The sequence below is a fragment of the Salmo trutta genome, chromosome 3, assembly GCF_901001165.1.
Source record: "Salmo trutta chromosome 3, fSalTru1.1, whole genome shotgun sequence".
NCBI classification, from domain to species: Eukaryota; Metazoa; Chordata; class Actinopteri; order Salmoniformes; family Salmonidae; genus Salmo; species Salmo trutta.
The window spans coordinates 44,274,034-44,295,120 of record NC_042959.1 but is presented as its reverse complement, the minus strand read 5'-3'; the positions used below and the strand labels follow the sequence as shown (position 1 = coordinate 44,295,120).

Below are 21,087 nucleotides of genomic sequence, written 5' to 3'. Positions count from 1 at the left end.
AACAAGCATCTCAGAGTTTGCACGTTTAAAATGCAAAACAAATCAGCAGCTGTTATGGTCCATGCATTCCGGTCATTGGTTCACCACCATCAACCTAAAGGAATGCGTACTTTCATGTGCCCATGTACCCGAGGCTCCATTACGAGGCAATAGCCTAAAATATTTGGTTTTCCCGTTCGTCTTGTTCCTTTCACCTCACGTCTTTTCAAAGGTGGAGACTACACCCCTAGGTGGTTGTCCAGATATGAGAGAGTTTCAGCAGCGCCAATGTAGATCTTTACGCAGCTCGAGAAAACATGGAGTGTTATCTATTTTTGTCATTGAGAGACCTGAGTGCCCCATTAGGAATGGACGCTCTGACGAACCAGTGGCCTCGGACCCTCCTTTCTGCGTTTCCACCAGTGGTTGTGATTCAGCCCACGTTCACGTTGGAGAGGGTCTGCCGGGAGGCTTCCCGTTGGCCTAGGCATTCTAGATTCATGGAATTCATTCTAGATTCATTCCAGGTGAACAGGCAGTTTTAGCACGCAAGGCCAGGGATTTGGTTTCTATTTGGTTTCTATGTGCCTTGCCCCGAAGAGGGCCAATCTGATGGCTAGAGGATTACATCTGAATGTTATTGCTACCATTTAGTCCACAAGTGCGCCCTCCACGAGAGGGCTGTATGCATATAAGTGGCAAGCGTTTGAGTTCTGGTACCAAGAAAAAGGCCTGGTTCATTTTCAGTGTTCTGTGAGGGACATCAGTATGTACCTACAGGAGCTTTTCGAGCAGGGGCAGGCATTCTCCACTTTAAAAGTGTACGTGGCCGCTATCTCAGTGTGTCATGTGGGAATTGACGGAGCCACACCGGGGGCCCACCCCCCAGTTGTACGCTTCCTGAAAGGTGTATGTTGTCTCAGATCGGTCTCTAAACATATTGCACCCAAATGGGTTCTTGGAGCTGGATTAGGAGACACTGTGTGCGGCCGCCTTTGAGCCTCTGTCGTCAGTGGAAGTGAAGACCCTCTCCTACAAATCAAATCAAAATGTATTTGTCACCTGCGCCGAATACAACATGTGTTGTATGTGAAAATCTACCTTATAAGCCCTTAACCAACAGTGCAGTTCAAGAAGAGTTAAGAAAACTTTTACCTGTAATCCATGGCTTCTGGTTGGGATATGTGCATACGGTCACTGTCGGGACGACGTTGTCGATGTACTTACTGATGAAATTAGGTAAAACGGATTTAAGTTTGCCTGCATTGAAGTCCCCGGCCACTAGGAGTGCCGCTTTTGGATGAGCATTTTCTTGTTTGCTTATGGCCTTATACAGCTGGTTGAGTGTGTCTTAGTGCCAGCATCGGTTTGTGGTGGTAAATAGAAGGCTATGAATAATATAGATGAGAACTCTCTTGGTAGATAGTGTAGTCTACAGTTTATCATATGGTACTCAACCTCAGGCGAGCAATACCTCAAGACTTCTTTAATATTAGACAGCACACGCCAGCTGTTATTGACAAATAGGCACACACCCCCGCCCCTCGTTTTACCAGACGCACACTACTGTTCAAAAGTTTGGGGCCACTTAGAATTATTTTCCATAAAAACATACTTGAAATGAGTTGCAAAAGGAATAGGAAATAGGTTATAAATAATGATTTTTATTGATATAATAATTGTGTCATTCAAATTTAGTTTTCGTCAAAGAATCCTCCATTCGCGGCAATTACAGCCTGGCAGACCTTTGGCATTCTAGTTGTCAATTGTTTTAGGTAATCTGAAGAGATTTCACTCCATGCTTCCTGAAGCACCTCCCACAATTTGGATTGGCTTGATGGACACTTCTTACGTACCATACGGTCAAACTGCTCCCACAACCGCTCAATAAGGTTGAGATCCAGTGACTGTGCTGGCCACTCCATTATAGACAGAATACCAGCTGACTTCTTCTTCCCAAAATAGTTCTTCCATAGTTTGGAACTGTGCGTTGGGTCATTGTCCTGTTGTAGGAGGAAATTGGCTCCAATTAAGAGCCATCCACAGGGTATGGCATGGCGTTGCAAAATGGAGTAATAGCCTTCCTTCTTCAAGATCCCTTTTACCCTGTACAAATCTCCCACTTTACCACCACCAAAGCACCCCCAGACCATCACATTTCCTCCACCTTGACAGATTGTGTCAAACACTCCTCCAGCATCTTTTCCTTTTTTCTGCTTCTCAAAAATGTTCTTCTTTGTGATCCGAACACCTCAAACTTAGATTTGTCTGTCCATAGCACTTTTTTCCAATCTTCCTCTGTCCAGTGTCTGTGTTTTTTTGCCCATTTAATATTTTGTTTTTATTGGCCAGTCTGAGATATGGCTTTTTCTTTGCAACTCTGCCTAGAAGGCCAGCATTCCGGAGTTGCCTCTTCACTATTGACGTTGAGACTGGTGTTTTGCGGGTACTATTTAATGAAGCTGCCAGTTGAGGACTTGTGAGGTGTCTGTTTCTCAAACTAGACACTCTAATGTACTTTTCCTCTAGCTCAGTTGTGCACCGGGGCCTCCCACTCCTCTTTCTATTCTGGTTAGCGCCAGTTTGCACTGTTCTATGAAGGGAGTAGTACACAGCCTGGTACGAGATCTTAAGTTTCTTGGCAATTTCTCGCACGGAATAGCCTTCATTTCTCAGAACAAGAATAGACTGACGAGTTTCAGAAGAAAGTTATTTGTTTCTGGACATTTTGAACCTGTAATCGAACCCACAAATGCTGATGCTCCAGATACTCAACTAGTATAAGAAGGCCAGTTTTATTGCTTCTTTAATCAGTTTTCAGCTGTGCTAACAAAAAGGGTTTTCTAATGATCAATTAGCCTTTTAAAATGATAAACTTGGATTAGCTAACACAACGTGCCATTGGAACACGTGCTGATAATGGGCCTCTGTACGCCTATGTAGATATTCCATTATAAATCAGCCGTTTCCAGCTACAATAGTCATTTACAACATTAACAATGTCTACACTGTATTTCTGATCAATTTGATGTTATTTTAATGGACAAAAAATTTCCTTTTCTTTTAAAAACAAGGACATTTCTAAGTGACCCCTAACTTTTGAACGGTAGTCTAGCTTCTCTGTCCTGCCGGTGCATGGAAAATCCTGGCAGCTGTATATTATCCATGTCGTCGTTCAGCCACGACTCGGTGAAACATAAGATATTAAAAAAATGTACGTCCCGTTGGTAGTATAATCTTGATCGTAGGTCATCCATTTTATTTTCCAATGATTGCACTTTGGCCAATAGAACGGATGGGGGTGGGAGTTTACTCACTCGCCTACGAATTCTCAGAAGGCAGCCCGATCTCCATCTTTTATTCATGCAAATGACGGGGATTTAGGCCCATTCGGGAGAAAGCAGTATATCCTTCGCGTTGGACTCGTTAAAGAAAAATCCTTCTTCCAGTTTGAGGTGGCTAATCACTGTTCTGATGACCAGAAGTTATTTTCGGTCATAAGAGACAGCAACATTATGCAGCAACATTATGTATAAAACAAGTTTAAAAATAAGTTACAAACAACACGAAAAAACGAACAAAATAGCACAGTTGTTTAGGAGCACATAAAACATCAGCCATCCCCTCCGGTGCCGTTCTACTCCCTGTTCATAGCTTTGGCCTCAGTGAACATCTTGGGGAGTTCCACGAGTTATCCATACACCCTTCCTGAACTCAGTTCGCACCCAGGCGACTCGAAGATTACGTTGAGTCCAAATGCCCTACAGGTCCTTAGCTTTTGAGCTATTTCCCTATTCTCCTGCTTTTGCTTCTGAAGAGTAACAGAGGTTACATGCCCTGTGCTTTACGGGGGATAACCAGTTAAATGACCGGCTTTTTGTCCCACTGGATCTCCCAGGGCCCAGTTTCACAAAAGCATCTGAAGGATCCTATGGCTCTAACGATGAACTTAGCCTTCAGATGCTTTTGGGAAACTGGGCCCTGGCGTATAGCGGCAAGGGGCAAGGGTTACTTAGTGGTGTACGCACCCATTCCACCAGGAGTCTGGCAGCGTCTTGGGTGTTGTTTAAAGGGTTGACTGTATGAGATATTTGTGCTGTGGCGAGTTGGGCATCACCATACACTTTTGTGAGGTTTTATTGCTTGGATGTCACTGCTCCCAGTGTAGCCCACAGTGTGTTTATGGCTGGGACAGGGAAAAGATACTAGGCAGCACGCTGTGTGCACAATACAAGGACTGAGGCATTTGGGGTCAGGTCTGCCATGGGCTGTTTCATTTAGTATCCTTTGGGGTCAGCTTGGCGCAGGATTCTATTCCCCCATAGTATGTTATACCAAAGTTGACTATAACTACTGTTCCCTGAAGGAGACAAATGAGGTACACCGCCTGTTTGGCCCCGCACCGCCCATTCCTGGGCCCATTAAAGAGAGGTATTAAATAATAGGAATGAATCCGAGCTTCTAGCTTATCACTTGTGGAAGGAGGGGCTTCCAGCGAGGCGTGGATTTCATCAGCCCTGTCAGGTGTAATTTTAGGTCCTTCAACCAAACTCGTGAGAGTGAGACTCCCCCATACTATGTTGTACCTCTTTTCGCTCCTGCAGGAAACAGTAGTTTCAGTCATAACATTACATTTACAAGTGTGTTTAAAGGGTAAGGGCAGAGCCGAGCCCTACTAGCTGACAAGTTTACCACCTATGCGTGGGTGTTGTGTTCCAGTTTCAATATGTTTAAATACGTGTCAGTGTGTTTGTGTTCGCTAGATAACACATGGATAACAGTAGCATTTATTTTTTATTGATGAATGGGTTAACTAGCATTGACAAGTCTCTCCATGCCACACACCCATAGTAAACAGTGCTACGCCCAAATCAACACTGCACACGGTGTGTCATGCCAATGTGTGTTAATGTGTGTGCATGTTTCCCTCATCACTTTCTCTCTCTCTTCATCTATCCTTGTATACACATTTCTCCCTGTCAGCATGGTTATTTTTCCTTTTCAGAACTTTCTCTCTCCCCCTATTTCTACCTCAGGTGCTGAGAGGGTGATATGATTATATGTGCTGCAGGCCACAGGGTCTGACTAACCTCAATGAGTCTAATCCCCCAGACAAGAGGATCACCTTCCCTTTCTCTCCACCCCCCCTTCTCATTCTCTCTGACTCTCTCACCAGTGCCATCCCCTCCACTCACAGTTTCTCCTGCTCTCCCCCTCTCAATCTCACCACCCCTCTCTCTCTCTCTCAGTCTCTCTCTGCGCCAGTGACGTGCGGTGCAGGCGGTGGCTGGGTTGGCACTGGCTATTATCAAAACCAGATTTACTCACAAATAAACCTTGATGAAGTTCCACACAACAGATAGCTCCAACAACCAGAGTGACATAGGCTATTAACCAAAATTGACGAACAATGTAAATACCAATGTAGCCAAGGCGTATTTTACATTATCTGACAAAATGACACACTGCTCAGCCATAGGCTGATGTAGCATCCACAGTTACAACTGATAGGTGGCACTAAAATACCAATAATATTGACATATTTCATTCGAATAGTTTGCAACGCAAACTCCATAGCCTTTCACAATGGATTTACAATTGTTCCAATGCGCACAGCACGCGCAAACAGACACACACATTTGGTTTGTTCTCATGTTCATACAACAGTAGCCTAACCTGCAAATTGCAAAAGAAAATGCATTTAGGCCTACCTGTAAATGAAATCCATTTGTCTGACCTTCAAGGTGAATCTCTCGGTGACAAAGTTTTAGAAGTCACAGCAGAACCCCATGTCCACAGTCGTATGGGAGGTGCATCGCCAACCGCCTCCATTGGTTCCATTTTCACACGGACACAAAAAGTCACATTAGACACAAACATTAGCTGGTAGAACAGTTATCCCCCCACACAGAACACAGGTAGGCTCCTCCATCAATTAGGGCATCCACCCGGTCAGAGAGCAGAATCCCCTTGCACTGGTGCGCCCCCATGTAGAATTGTTGTAGTTAGTTGCATCCATCTTGTAAAAACCAAGGCTCAGTCACGCATTGAGTGGTGGGAGAAGCCCCATTCCCATTATGTCCAAAAAGCAAAAGTCCAACATCAAGATGTGTAAAAGTCCAGGTAACATCTGTTAATTAGTAATGATGTTTCAGACAAGTGGACAGTCCAAAACTCACTGTTTGCCTGCTGACAGCTAGCAGTTAGGTACAGTGGGGGAAAAAAGTATTTGATCCCCTGCTGATTTTGTACGTTTGCCCACTTACAAAGAAATGATCAGTCTATAATTTTAATGGTAGGTTTATTTGAACAGTGAGAGACAGAATAACAACAAAAAAACTGAAAAACGCATGTCAAAAATGTTATAAAATGATTTGCATTTTAATTGGGGAAATAAGTATTTGACCCCTCTGCAAAACATGACTTAGTACTTGGTGGCAAAACCCTTGTTGGCAATCACAGAGGTCAGACGTTTCTTGTAGTTGGCCACCAGGTTTGCACACATCTCAGGAGGGATTTTGTCCCACTCCTCTTTGCAGATCTTCTCCAAGTCATTAAAGTTTTGAGGCTGACGTTTGGCAACTCGAACCTTCAGCTCCCTCCACAGATTTTCTATGGGATTAAGGTCTGGAGACTTGCTAGGCCACTCCAGGACCTTAATGTGCTTCTTCTTGAGCCACTCCTTTGTTGCCTTGGACATGTGTTTTGGGTCATTGTCATGCTGGAATACCCATCCACGACCCATTTTCAATGCCCTGGCTGAGGGAAGGATGTTCTCACCCAAGATTAGACGGTACATGGCCCCGTCCATCGTCCCTTTGATGCGGTGAAGTTGTCCTGTCCCCTTAGCAGAAAAACACCCCCAAAGCATAATGTTTCCACCTCCATGTTTGACGGTGGAGATGGTGTTCTTGGGGTCATAGGCAGCATTCCTCCTCCTCCAAACACGCCGAGTTGAGTTGATGCCAAAGAGCTCCATTTTGGTCTCATCTGACCACAACACTTTCACCAGTTGTCCTCTGAATCATTCAGATGTTCATTGGCAAACTTCAGACGGGCATGTATATGTATTCTTGAGCAGGGGGACCTTGCGGGCGCTGCAGGATTTCAGTCCTTCACGGCGTAGTGTGTTACCAATTGTTTTCTTGGTGACTATGGTCCCAGCTGCCTTGAGATCATTGACAAGATCCTCCCGTGTAGTTCTGGGCTGATTCCTCACCGTTCTCATGATCATTGCAACCCCACGAGGTGAGATCTTGCATGGAGCCCCAGGCCGAGGGATATTGAGAGTTCTTTTGTGTTTCTTCCATTTGCGAATAATCGCACCAAATGTTGTCACCTTCTCACCAAGCTGCTTGGCAATGGTCTTGTAGCTCATTCCAGCCTTGTGTAGGTCTACAATCTTGTCCCTGACATCCTTGGAGAGCTCTTTGGTCTTGGCCATGGTGGAGAGTTTGGAATCTGATTGATTGATTGCTTCTGTGGACAGGTGTCTTTTTTACATGTAACAAGCTGCGGTTAGGAGCACTCCCTTTAAGAGTGTGCTCCTAATCTCAGCTCGTTACCTGTATAAAAGACACCTGGGAGCCAGAAATCTTTCTGATTGAGAGGGGGTCAAATACTTATTTCCCTCATTAAAATGCAAATCAATTTATAACATTTCTGACATGCGTTTTTCTGGATATTTTTGTTGTTATTCTGTCTCTCACTGTTCAAATAAACCTACCATTAAAATTATAGGCTGATCCTTTCTTTATCAGTGTGCAAACGTACAAAATCGGCAGGGGATCAAATACTTTTTTCCCCCACTGTAGATGGTGGTTGCATGTCATGAATAAAGTCACGTCTTATAGAGCTCCTGTATTCTGCCTATGTCTGGTCTTAACCCATTATATTTGACGTTCCATTCTTCGAACCCTCCAATGGTTGTTTTTGCCAGCTACGTTCAGTTCAAGGGATGCGAACACCAAATTATGTAGACACGCCCAAATGTGCAGAGCTTAGGGCAGCAGGTAGCCTAGTGGTTAGAGCTTTTGGCCAGTAATCAAAAGGTTGGTGGTTTGAATTCCCAAGCCAACAAATTGAAAAATCTCTCAATGTCCCCTAGAGCAAATCACATAACCCTAATTTGCTCCATGGGTGCTGACCCTGTAAAACAACACATTTCACTGCACCTATCTGGTCTTTGTGACAATAAAATGTAATATATTACCCCAGGTTTACACACACAATGTTTACACACACAATGTTTAGGCAATACGCATGAGCAAAATATGAAATCGTCAATGCAACGAATGAAGCTAGGCAAAGCAGCGATGCCTATGATGACCCTGTCCATTAGCAGTGACTGGAGTCCGGAATGGCCGTGTGCATCAACGATTTGAATTCATGAAAAGGAAGGCATGAACACCCTGGTGCAGTTTTAGCAACAAAAAATAAATGTTATAAAAACCACCAGAATCATTGACAAAAGACATCAGATAACAAAATTTGATATCATTTTTTATATCATAAAAACATTATCTGGCTTTTCATAACATACTTTTTGTATTAGATTATCACAGGGTAAGCACTACCTACCCTGACTGCATGTCACTATTCTGCACTGCTTTCCCTCTCCTTCAGTGTCTCCAACTCTCTCTCTTCCCTTTCATTCTCTCTGAATCTCTCTCCCCCTACCATTCCGTCCTCTCACAGATTCCCCTGCTCTCCCTGTATCCCTGTTTCACTTCACTCTCTCCTCTCAGTTGCTCTGACTCTCTTTATTCCCCCGTCTCTCCACTCGTCTTCCCTTTGATACTCCTGCTCCTCTGACCCCTCTCTCTTCGTGTCTCTCTCTTTCTGTTTTTCTATTATCTATAATAAAAGATAACACACTATACTCAACACACTAGAGGCATGTATGAAGTAAGAGGTGTACTGGCACTGAGTGGAGTGCCTGTTCTCAGAAAAGCACACAGTAACACAATTAAGGCTGTGTGCCCTCCTGTTACCTTTTGTCATTGATCGTCGACACACCTCCCTCAACAAAAGCATGGGTGCCTGCCTGACTGTCCTACTTTTCATCAATTCATATCTTTCAGCTGGGAGGATTCACTCTGTCCTCATCCTGTGTGTTATTTTGGAAAAACTCTGTGTCACTCAGACTGCATTGTCATGGTCTATTCTCAATGGGATGATGGAGATGACATGGCATATTGGTTATGTCAATGACAGTCATGGCACTATTGAGGAGGTTTACTGCTATAACCAACATGTTTCCATCATTAGGATGTTTATAGTGGCATGGCACTGTTGAAATACAGAGCCGTGTTAAGTTCCTAAATCACCCGATTCAATTGTAGAAGGCCAATGGTTAAATAGAATAAGGTGAATGGTTAAAAAGAATAGAGCAGAACAGAATAGACAGTTTGTGGTGGTTTGGCCCGGTGGGAATTGTTACTGTACTTGGTGTTACAGTTTTTCTCAATGGCTTAGACACAAAACCATTTTCTCAAATCTTCACACACAATTTTAAAAACTCACACCCAACAGTACAAACATCTAACTTCTGGGTCCCAATTCAAACTTTGCCCTCAGACAACTCACACACAAGCTGTCAAAACCACAGACTACACGACTGTTTGTTACACACGAGGGATTAATTCAAAACACTGCTACCAAAGTGTTTAGAATAGGTTTTCAGAGAAATCATTTGGAACTTTGTAAAATCACAGCACTGACTATCCAGATAACCCTTTCAGGAACACCCTGGTGAGAGAAATTCAAAACTACTGTAATAAATACCTCTTACAATAGTGGATAAGGGAATACTACCTTATATGCTGTTTTGGTCAAAACCTGACCTTTGAAATGTCACACTGACAAAACATGTAAGGGAGAGTCCATGCACAGTAAAATACCCAATTTCCAAAAGCTTTATTTCCAGATGCAGCAAATGTACAGGTTACTCAGCATCAGCATCAGTGTTCTCATCATCTCAGGTCTGGGTCAGGCCATAATATCTCATCAACGTCACACATTATATTTGCTCTTGCCAGGCAGCATGGTAAAAATGCCCTTGTGTGCCTTAGAAAACCCTGGATAGACTCCAGACATATCACCACAGGCATCCACCATTGCCTCCGGGAGGTTTTGCTGTGCGTAGGGGTTGCAGTCATACACTCTACACCGCCATGCTGATAAAAATTCCTCAATCGGATTCAGAAATGGGGAATATGCTGGCAAAAATTGAACGGTGAACCTGGGGTAGTCATTTAACCAGGCGCGAACCAGAGCAACCCGGAAGAAACTCACGCTATCCCAAGTGACAACATATTGGGCTTGTTCTGGTTCCCCTTGCTCCCCTTCCTGTTGAAGAATGTTACTGTGCAGCTGATCTAGAAATTGAAGGAGTTGTGCCATGTTGTATGGACCAACTTTGACATGGCAGCGGAGGACACCACGATTGCTGATGGCTGCACATAGGGTGACGTTGCTTCCCCTCTTGCCAGGAACTTGTATGATGGCACGGTGACCAATGATGTTGCGCCCCCCTTTTGCGCCTTTTTGTTAGGTTGAACCCTGCCTTGTCGATGAAGATGTACTCCTGTGGGTCAGCCATGGCATCCAGCTCAAAGATTCTGTTCAGAAGTAAAAAGACACACATTTTACTGTACTACAAGTACAGTACTGTAGTGTACTACTATACTGGAATGAAAGATTGTGTACTGCAGTTACAGTAACGCATTACTATACTGCACTGTATTGATATGCTGGAGAGATGGGCCATACTCTACATACTGTAAAAATTCTGTACAGTACAGCAATTACCTGCACGTATTGGAATCGTTGCTCCTTAACTCTGTTTGAATTCCTTTCAAAAGGCACACGGTACAGCTGCTTTGTCCTGATGTGGTTCTTCTGAACGATCTGGTCAATGGTGGAAATGCTGATGCTGTCAATTCCTTGGAAGATTACCTGGTCTTCAACTATATGGGTTTGAATTTCCCAGAAACGGATGGCATTATTGGCAATCACCATATTCACCAGGGCAGTCTCCTGCTCAGCTGTGAGAAGTCTCCGCCTACCTCCAATAGATCAGTTCTCAGTTCTGCAAAAATGAAATTTACCATTACTGACCTATGGTCATCCATCAATGTTGTAAAAACTACACTGAGAACAAAGTGGAGATTCAGTCTATATGCACTACAACATTACATGTATCACAGTAACAACAAGGCATATTACCCGTTTTTCCTTCTGAAAGTACGGACAATGGATGCAACCATGTAGCGGCTTAGGTTGGGTTGCACTAGCTGTCCAGCTTCTCTCATAGTCCTCCCATGTATGAGCACACGATGGACTAGGGTGGCACAGATTCCATCTGAGATTACTTCTCTTTGTTGTTGTTGTCCTCGCCCTCTCTATTGTCTAGCAACTTCGGCATTGTTAGGATCCATTGTTCCAAAGCACATGACTCTAGGCCCTATTTATTGATTCTGCAATTCTGATTGGTGTGGAAACAATTTTGAGGCTTAATGTTTGCACCTGGAGAAATGTGTGCTCTTTGAGTTTAGGTTGTGAGGACTTGAGTTAATTATATTGAGAGCATGTGATTGCTGAATGAATATATAGTGCAATGAATTATTTATTTGGCCACTTGTGTAAGGTTTTGCAGAAAGAGTTTTTAATATTGAAACGTGTGGAAACAGGTGAATAGTGTTTATGGTTATGGGAAATGTGTGTGTGTTTTCAGGAATGATGTAAGAGTATGGGTTTTTGTGCTACAGGAACCAGTTTTTGTGTTTTAGCAATCGAGAAAAAAATGTAATTTAAAAAATGAATACCAAGGTAACACCGTTCTACAATGATGAGATGACTTGTGAGTATAGGTAGACTATATGAATATGTTGGAGAATGACGTCGTATATTTCCCACATCAGAGCAATTGCCCATAGACTCTAAAAACAGGAGTAGATCATGGCCTGTATATCAAGAGTCTAAGAGTAGGAGAGCTGATTTAGGATTAGTTTTGCCTTTAAGATGACAGCGAATTAGATAACTAGAACAGAACTCCTATTCTGAAATGCTTGATACATTTGACCACAGATCTCTCCCCATAGACAATAGAAACAGTAGTCTAGGACTGGCTGTCTGTGACCCTTCGGTGACTCTGACATCTCTCTCTCTGCACGGCTGTATTCGCCATAGCTGATTAATGCTCCCTAAATGTTTTACAACTCACCCACCTGGAATTTGTTTACAAGCGCCTCTCAAAGTGAGGTATCGTGGCCGTATCTAGTCCATTTCACACTTTTCCAAGTGAGAAAATTGCTGCTTTATTGTAATGACTAGACCACGTCGTAAATCACAACATTGGCTCTCATCTCTGCATGGTGGGTCGGCCCCGTCGAGTATTGATCCAACATTTCTTGGCTTATTCCATAAAAACCTTAATCTGGAAAAATGTGGGAGAGAGCGAGAGCAAGCGAGAGAGAGCGAGCAAGAGGGCGAGAGAGAGAGAAAATCCCATGAAGTAGCCGGCCACTCTCCTATTCCCGGGTGGAAAAGCCATTAACGAATTCGGAGGAGCTCTGCATCAGGGAATTTAAGGATAGAAGATAGATCAGTTTTTCAGTCATACAACAACCTCCCCCATTCCCTCCCACAACATGTAATCAATTAACTGAAAAATGATATGAGCCTCTTAACTATTGCCAATGTTCACTACTGCTGTCTTTTGGAGAGTCACACAGCGGTGGACCTTGGATCTCCCCCAAGCATACGGTCTGCTATATATTCTATTTTGTTTCGTCTATTCTCATCCCTTTCAAGCAAAGACAGGCCATTAAGTACACAGAAAATTGGCCAGTGTTAAGTAGTGTTGATTTTTCAATGTAACATTTCTAGTGTTGATTCAGAAATTACATGACCTCTGTAAATAGTTAAATTAACACTCAGTGGTGTAAAAGAACCCCAGTGTTGGTGTAATAACCAGAGATGAAGAAAAAAACACAGCCGTCATTGTTATATTTCCCACCATGCTCTATCACAGTTTTTAATTTTTTATTATTGTTTGTTTCTATGTTTTTGCATGCACATTGACTGATAAATTAATTATTCTTATGCTACTTAAATATAAATATCACATTTTTCTAAACTAATCCAATCTGTTACTTGGACGTATTGCCCCCGTTACTGTAATGTTGTTCTAGTTTAGCTGCTTTAGGTAGTCTCATATCTCAGTCTTCCCAACCCTGGCAGTCATTCTGAATAGGGCTTGCGGGTAAATACAAATGACAAATGTTGAATATCCCCACTCAGGCTGGATTCCAATAGCAATTACACATCACTTTGCAAGCCAGCATAGTGTGACTTGCAGGGCTAGTGTGACCTGTAAAACATATGTTTCAGGCCAGTGTATAAAGGTAAAACTAGGCCCTCAAAAGAAGGCCTTATGAAGTATGTATTGTCTTAAATAATGTAATTTTAATTATAACATATTCACTTAGGATCTCACTTGAAGGCCACAGGACTGAAAATGAATGAACGCAACAAGCATGTCTCTGTCACTAACAAATACAGTCATGGGTGGAAACTCTACAAACTCTCAAAAGGCAAGGCACACTGGGAAATATGTAAATAAGGCTTTACACTAAGGAAAGTGTTAATTTAACACTGGAAGTGTGGACCTGTGTCAACACTGAAACAGTGTTATACTTAACATGCTCAGACTTGCCTAGTTAAATAAAGGTTACAAAAAATGTAAATAAAAAAATAAACATGCTCAGTGTTGATTCAACACTGGAGAATTTGCTGTGTAGGCATCTCTAATGTTTGCTGGTGTTTGAAGCTGGCTGCACTGAGGAGCTATTGGAGATCTTGGTGAAGCTGAAGGTACATGTGATCAGATTGTCCAGACGTTCTCATATCTCGTCTTCTGATGGGTTTGGAAAAGTGAAGTGTGTCTGCAAGCATAGAGCAGTCACCCATTTAATTTTAAGTGAAAGGGATAATATCCTTATCATGGCTCCTAAATATAGCTTACTTCCTTACTCATCTTACTCTGTCTCTCTCCCGCGTTCTCTCTGTGTGGGAGAATGAGACATGTGACTCATATGACCAATACTAGAGCTAAGTTGCTTTAGAGCTCCATTTCAATCCACAGAACTGGTCCATTCACTGCTACCCTGCCCTTGCCTGATCAGTCAGTCAACATTTACAGTGGTGTGGATGGGAGGCACTGGGTAATTCCAAAAGAGAATTTGATGAGCAGGCAAAGATATTCACAACACAAAAGCGTTAAAGTCTCTTTTTGGGTAGACGCAAATCCCTCACACTCACCACCAGCTATTTCTGGCAGCGGTGGAGCAGTTCTCTCTGGCCGGTGCCCTTTGGGTCTGTTAGGATCTGTCCAGGATTGTCCTCTGTAAGCAGGGAACCCAGCCTTCTAAAAGCTGCTGAATCGCTAGTGTCAGTTAAAAGAGATGCCCTCTCATGAAAAAGAAGCCTGAAGTCAGTTGCCTTGATGGGCAGACCATTGAGGCCAAGCCTGGACATTGAGCGTTGGGGGTGGTTTGGGGGAAATAGCCTAACGCTAGACAGGAACAATCAGAATCTAGATAGAGCAGACAGTTGAGTGTCATCGTCAACGCAATTCAGTCACAGATTCTACAAACATCGTTACAAACAAGAAACTGAGATGAAAATGTGGTTTTGAGGGTTTTTTTAATGACGAAAACATCCTTTATCTTCAAAACAGACACGTTTACAAGAGCTGCAAAAATAAATGTAAGCTGAGAAATGATATTTTGCAACCTGATCACAGATTCCAAAGCGCTACAACATGGTAGTGTCTGATACAGTTATAAAAATAACAATTATAAAAAATACATGTGATGCAGGCTCTTTTTCTTTTTTTGTAGGTTTGATTGAAAAAAGACTGCATGAATAGGAGGTGAAAAGTTTAAACAATGCATACAAGACAATGCTGTAACCCATAGTAGCCTGTGTGTTGCTTGCTAACTACATGGTAGACTGGTGCTGGCTGAGCTGTTCTGAGCCAATTTCACAGAGTGAGAAGAGATGAGAATACACACCGCCTGCACGATCCAGACAATATCATCAAAATGTACACAGTCAAAAAGAAAAATGCTAGACCAGAACGTGTGAAATAGCAAAATAGAGAAAAAGGAGTCTACAGAATGATTTGAGTAGAGAGTACATTTTTCTCTGTTCTCTTGACCACCCAGGTTACAGTCACACAGTGGTCACCTAAGCTGATTCACATCCCCTATGGAGTGCCTCCGCCCTGTAGAACTCCATTAGATGTCCATTCACTCTGTCCCTAAGGGAGCTCCATTACAGCTTACACATTATGGGAGTGAGGGGAGAGGAGAGAGGACAAGAGTAGGATCTCATCAGTGGAGACAAAGACAGTAGTTTCCTTAAGATGTCCTAAAGAGTTGTGACATGACCCATTTGTACACTAGCAGGAAGCCAGGAATCCCATTCACAGTGAAAACACTTAATTCTTCTCTAAAGATACACACTTTAGATTTGTATAGTGCACACCGCTGTTGCTATTTTTAATAACACTGTCTCTCACCCCAAGACCCACAATACTGGTGATGAATCATCATTAATTTTCATCTTTGTCAAAAATCAATTCCTATCAACATATTTCAGAGGTTATGTTGAGAAATGGCATTAGAGAAACTGAATTAGCATGAGACAGTATTTCCGGATGGGCTTGGAACTTACAGCATAGCAGTTAGATCATGTAACCACTGCCTAACCTAGCCTCAATTAACAGGTCATTTACAGTAATACCATGGCAGTGCACCAACCCAGGGAATGTTATCAAAGCTCATAAGGCATGCGTGGATATCTGTTCAGTCCCCCAGAGAAGAGGCCCTGACACACAGAGGTAATGATAAATAGTGCTAGGCTTAACAGGCTACCTCCCTAAAGTTGTGTTGTGTGTACCAGGACCCCTCTCTCTCCTGCCTTTTCTCTCTGCTTAGGTCCTCTTAAGATGGGAGAGAGAGGTATTACCACTGTGCATGTCTGTCTGTGGTGAAAGCAAGACAAACCCCTTCCCCATCTGCACCCATCTCCCCAGCCCAGCTCCCTGCCTCTCACGTTTTCCTCTGTCCCTCACTTGCACTCCTTCACAAGTTTTTTTCTCTTTTTTTCCCCCTACAGCTCAATATCTGTACTTCAATATAAAAACAACACATCTTCAACCTCGCTCTCCATCGACAAAAGGCAGAACACTCATTCAATATTGGGCAAGCGGCCGGCAGATAAACATTTGGTACAACATTTTCTGGTAGGTATGCAGCTGACCCAAAGCGAGCGCATATACTACAAACACAGCCCGGCTAAGTTCAACCTCTTCGGCAGCTGCGTAATTCCCTGCTACGGTGTCTCAGCAAATACCAACCTAGAAGGCAACACAGGAACACACACACCGACTCTTTGCCTTTTCGATCCGTTCTCTTTCCTTCTGTATTTCTTTTTTCGATCTATTTCTTCCGACAAAGGTTTGTCAATCCCTCAGCCTGCTGTGAACTTGCTACAAAAGGTGAGTTAAAAGATAAGCACCCCTATACAAAATACAGTTAAGTTTAAACCATGTGAAACTGAATAAGTCGACATGAACAACGACAAAACAATATTAAACCATCTCTGTACATGCACTATGGCACAAACTAATATTCCTGTGGAGTTTGTTTGTCTGAAAATGACTATGGGAGAGCTACATAAAATAGTGCTCTAGCCTCTGTGGCTTCAACACACCTATGAGGAGGTACTGCTATTATTAATTGGAGCTGGAATGTTTAAAATATCAGCAAATGTTAACACAAGGCCTTGTATCAACCGGTCAAACTACTTTGTACAAAGTACAGCAAAACCCCATCTCTCCCCCATCGACTAATACTCTATGACTGCAAGGGGATATGTTGTTTTCTTCCAAAAAAATATGACATCAACACGGACTGTATCAGGATTTCACGGTTACATTCACAAGCCTCTGGGGTGCCATTGTCTTGTGTGCCTGACGAAAATCAAACTGGATTTATTCACAAAACGATATGGCCTGCTGCTCATTATTCCTCTACCTATACGACTGATAGGCGTTAGGCACTTAAAACACATGTTCACATATACAAATATAGATAGCATTATACATAATTTTTCTTCCCCACCAAACTTGGGTATTAAAAACAATAAATGAAAAATCTTTGGTTTGTAAACACATCATGTTCATATCAATCATTACTAGTTAAGGTGTCGTTTTTGTCATTCAAAGCTTGTGATGATATCTCACCGGAAATAGAGTTTTACGGTGCTCTAGTAATCCCTGTGTTGCTGGGACATTGCCCAGCACGCGCCAGGGTGCAAGCCACACACCCCTCAGAGAGCAAAGGGGCCTGCATCCTCCTCACAGCCATGGAGGCAGCTGGACACCACAGGACACAGATGCAGCAACACGTTATTGTCTGTCTATCGCTCAATGCAACTGCCTCTTCAGTTTGCAACAGAGTCAGTCAATCCAGGTCAGTGTCAATGAAAGTATTGCTGCTGCTGTTTTCATTCTTGTCCATCATTGTTTGCATTGTATTGGGCAAAACTCCATCCCATACTTCCCAAGCTTGGGTTAGGTGTCAGACAGGGTGGCATTTTCACAGTAAACTGTCCTGCCATTGGTTTAAGACGGACCTCACAGGAGCTGAGACCCAACTGTTATTTTCTCCCCCCCCCCCCCCCATCACTCTCTAACAGAACATAACTAAATGAAATTCAATACAGGTTGGTGAGTCATGGGGATACCTTTTTTTTCATTCATTTATCTGAAAAACACTTTACAGTGAGTCAGCCCAGTGATTCAGCACATGTATGAATGAATCAGACTCTCCCTCCCCCTCTCTCACTCCTTCCTTCCTTTCCCTGTGCTGTCTCAGTTGCAGGGTAGCCAGGTGGAGTAGGCATGCTGCTGGCAGTGGAACATGGGCTGTACCTGGGCTATGTAGTAGTTACTGAAGTTACCGTCTGCCACGTAGGCGGCTGGCTGGTAGTAGCAGGTGACGTTAGCCACATTTGGGATGACGTTCTGCTCGGCCAGCACGCGCACCGCCAGCATGGCGATCAGCCCCAGGGTCTGCCGCCTCTCATGTCCCATCAGGCACACTGTACTCTCGTTGACCACCCCATGCAGGGTCATCAAGTAGTCGTACTTGCGGTCCTCCAGGCCCACAAAGTGGTTTTGCAGGTAGGACTCCAGCTTGCGCTGCTGCTCGCTGATATCCGAGAAGTCGATGAAGAAGCGCGAGCACATGTAACGCTGCAGGGACTTCATCTCTGTTTCGGAGTCGGCTTGGAAGCCCCTTACCAGCAGGTGACAGTACTTGAGCAGACCGCCGCCCCGGATCTCCTCTGGGTTGCGCGTGCAGATCACCTTCTGGCGTAGGTGGTCGAGGGCAGCACCAAAGTCCCCAAACACACTCTCGCCCACGATGGTGGGGTGGAAGGTCTCGGCCATGGGGTTCTCAGAGCATTCATAGAACAGCAGCAGGGAGTCCAGCTTGATCTGGAAGGAGTCCACGCTGAATTCAAACTGCCGCCTCAGAGAGTCTACAAACTTGAGCTCCACGTTCTTTCCTCTGTTGTTGGAGAGGGAGATGAGGCTCCAGCGGTCTGAATCATTGCACACCTTCACCATCTTCTGCACATAGGCTTCCTGTCAGACAGAAACACACAGGGGAAATTAATCTTTAGCTCCAGATGTCAATGGATGGAAATACTGTATACATACTTTATAAACGCCCTTTGCTCAGTTAAAATGAATAACTGTGAATGGATTTTAAAAATACTGTATAAATGCTTTTGCACCACTATGATCTTAAACAAATAACTGTCATGGATTTAAAAACTGTAGCCTACTCCTGACCTAAATCCAATTAAACCGATACAAGCACTAAATCAGGAACAGTTCATCTTCTATAGTGCCACATAATAAAGAGGTATAAATGTAATTACATTGGCACATATTTTCATTGCATCTTTCTGTAGCCTACAATAAGGGGCAAACATTGGCTGCCCTATCTATGGAACTTAGGTGGCCGAGGAAACGGGATCCGCTTTAAATGGGCTTACTGCAATCCTCTTAGCTGGATAAAACCAACATTATACTATCAGTAAACGTGTCTTATTGCACTTTGAAATAACATGCATAATGACGTGCAATAGGGCAAAGGTGAGTAAAAGCCCAATTGGCCATATTCATCAATGAAATTGATTTCTAAATAGGCATTTGATTGATTTCAATAACTGTTGATAGGAAAATGTAGCCTACCTTTAAAGTCAATGGTGATATTTTCTGTTTATTCACCCCGTCAGGTAAGAAGTCCAGGAGACAGTCCAAAACGATATCCTTCACAATCTGAAAATCACTTTCCCCTTTCATATCCGCGCAAAAGATTAGGTCAAGGTCCTTGTAGCCCAGTCCGCTATCCTCATGAAGAACGTGGCTTGCAGCAGACCCGTTTAACCGCACGTCCCGGACGTGGATATTCCTCTCCTCCATGCGACTACGCACCACCTTCACTATTTGTCGGGGTTTCATCTCCAAAGTGGGGAAGTTTCCACGGCCGTGGATGGGAATGGTCTCCGTCAGGATAGCATCAAGGCGCTGCACTTGTTCCCAGCCGAGAACGCTGATATTGCTGCTTTCAACCTCAGTTATAGGACTAGCACCAGTGCAACTATGTTCTTCAGACATTGTGGAGAAAATTAAACGGCAATTGACTATGAAGTTTCTTTAGAGACAGGTCCGTATCCTAATGTGGATTTTACGCGCAGTGACAGTAGGCTATAGAGGGGCAATGTCAACTTCATCCACATCGGTATCTTCAGTCAGAGTGCAGTACCTCTATATTATACTGTAACGTAAATAAAATCAAGGCGAAATAGGCTACTCAGTGCGCAGTAAAGAAATGACAGTTGCTAACTCCAGTTGACTTGCGTGTCTTTTGTCGTGAGATGAGGGAGGACAGTAAATAAGATTTTCTCTCAAAGATAGTCGTCACTTCTGCCTTTTTCCTCATGGGTTGTCACTCAGTGCATCCGAGCTGTGCGCATCACCGTCTTTGGAGCTTGTTGGTATGCTAGTAGTTCTGAGTTCGGGCTGTGACTCCATCGCCTAAGGCACGCCTATGATTTTTTTACATTTGCATGAATACGCACTTGGCAAGTTCTGCAGTGATCAGCCCTCTGTGGAATCCCGTGGATTGTGACGCGCAACTTCTAAATATTTGATTCCCTTTTCGTCTCCAATAAATTCTTAAAGCCTTCCATGTAACTTGTCACGTGAAAAGTATGTGGTTTAGTTTGGCTACTTTTGTTTTCCATCAAAGTTAACCGTTACCTGTCCATAGTGCTTGGCTTGCGGGCGTCGCTTTTCGCTGAAAGGCAGGTAAGGTTTTAGGAATGTCACATGCTATGTACAACCCCACTCACCATTTGAACGAAGATAAGTTAGAGTCATCAACAGCCTGGGGTTTGATCTCAGGCTTTGTCGCAACTGGACGTGACCCCCATTATAGGACGGCGAACAATTGTCCCAGCGCCATCCGGGGTAGGAGAGGGTTTTGGGCTTTCCTTGGCTCCTCCGACACATTGGTGCGGCTGACATCCGGTTTAAGCGAGCAGTGTGTTCACCAATACATACAGTGCGCTCACCAATAGCAAATCGGACTTCTAACTACAGCGACACTATAGCGGCGTTGGCAAAAAAGCGGATGTAGCCATTAAAAAATATATATATATTTTTTTTTTTCATAGATGTAGCCAGTTATCAGGTATACAGAATATAACCTAACTTCCGTTTCCCTTAAACGGAAAGAGGGACACCGCACAGGCGTTATCTACGCCTGCTAATGAAATTACAGTTTTGTATATTCTCTTATGAAATGCAGGCACAGTTCATTGAAAATACAGCCTAATGTGCCCTCCCTTGAGTTGAAATCGCATTATGTTAAGTCGTAGTTTATAGGAGATGTAAGGCTTTCACTATAAAGAGATGTTATTTTGACTTGCAGGATTTCATTGACCATACAAAAA

The 21,087-nt window shown here is 43.4% G+C and overlaps 1 protein-coding gene across 1 annotated transcript; it reads right to left on the bottom strand.

The window, feature by feature from the left end:
- Positions 1–14,669: 14,669 nt before the first annotated feature.
- LOC115175917 (terminal nucleotidyltransferase 5A-like) lies at positions 14,670–20,764 on the bottom strand. Its single transcript, XM_029735567.1, has 2 exons — positions 19,322–20,764; positions 14,670–18,706 (listed from the first exon to the last, which is right to left on the bottom strand). Exons 1-2 carry the CDS (start codon positions 19,745–19,747, stop codon positions 17,927–17,929), a joined length of 1,206 nt encoding a protein of 401 aa, XP_029591427.1. The 5' UTR covers positions 19,748–20,764; the 3' UTR covers positions 14,670–17,926.
- Positions 20,765–21,087: the final 323 nt, after the last annotated feature.

Excerpts from the sequence above, each read along its gene's own strand:
- LOC115175917 (XM_029735567.1), bottom strand. The coding sequence starts at position 19,747 with ATGTCTGAAGAACATAGTTGCACTGGTGCTAGTCCTATAACTGAGGTT. Across the intron at positions 18,707-19,321 it reads TATCACCATTGACTTTAAAG|GAAGCCTATGTGCAGAAGAT; the intron begins GTAGGCTACATT and ends TCTGTCTGACAG.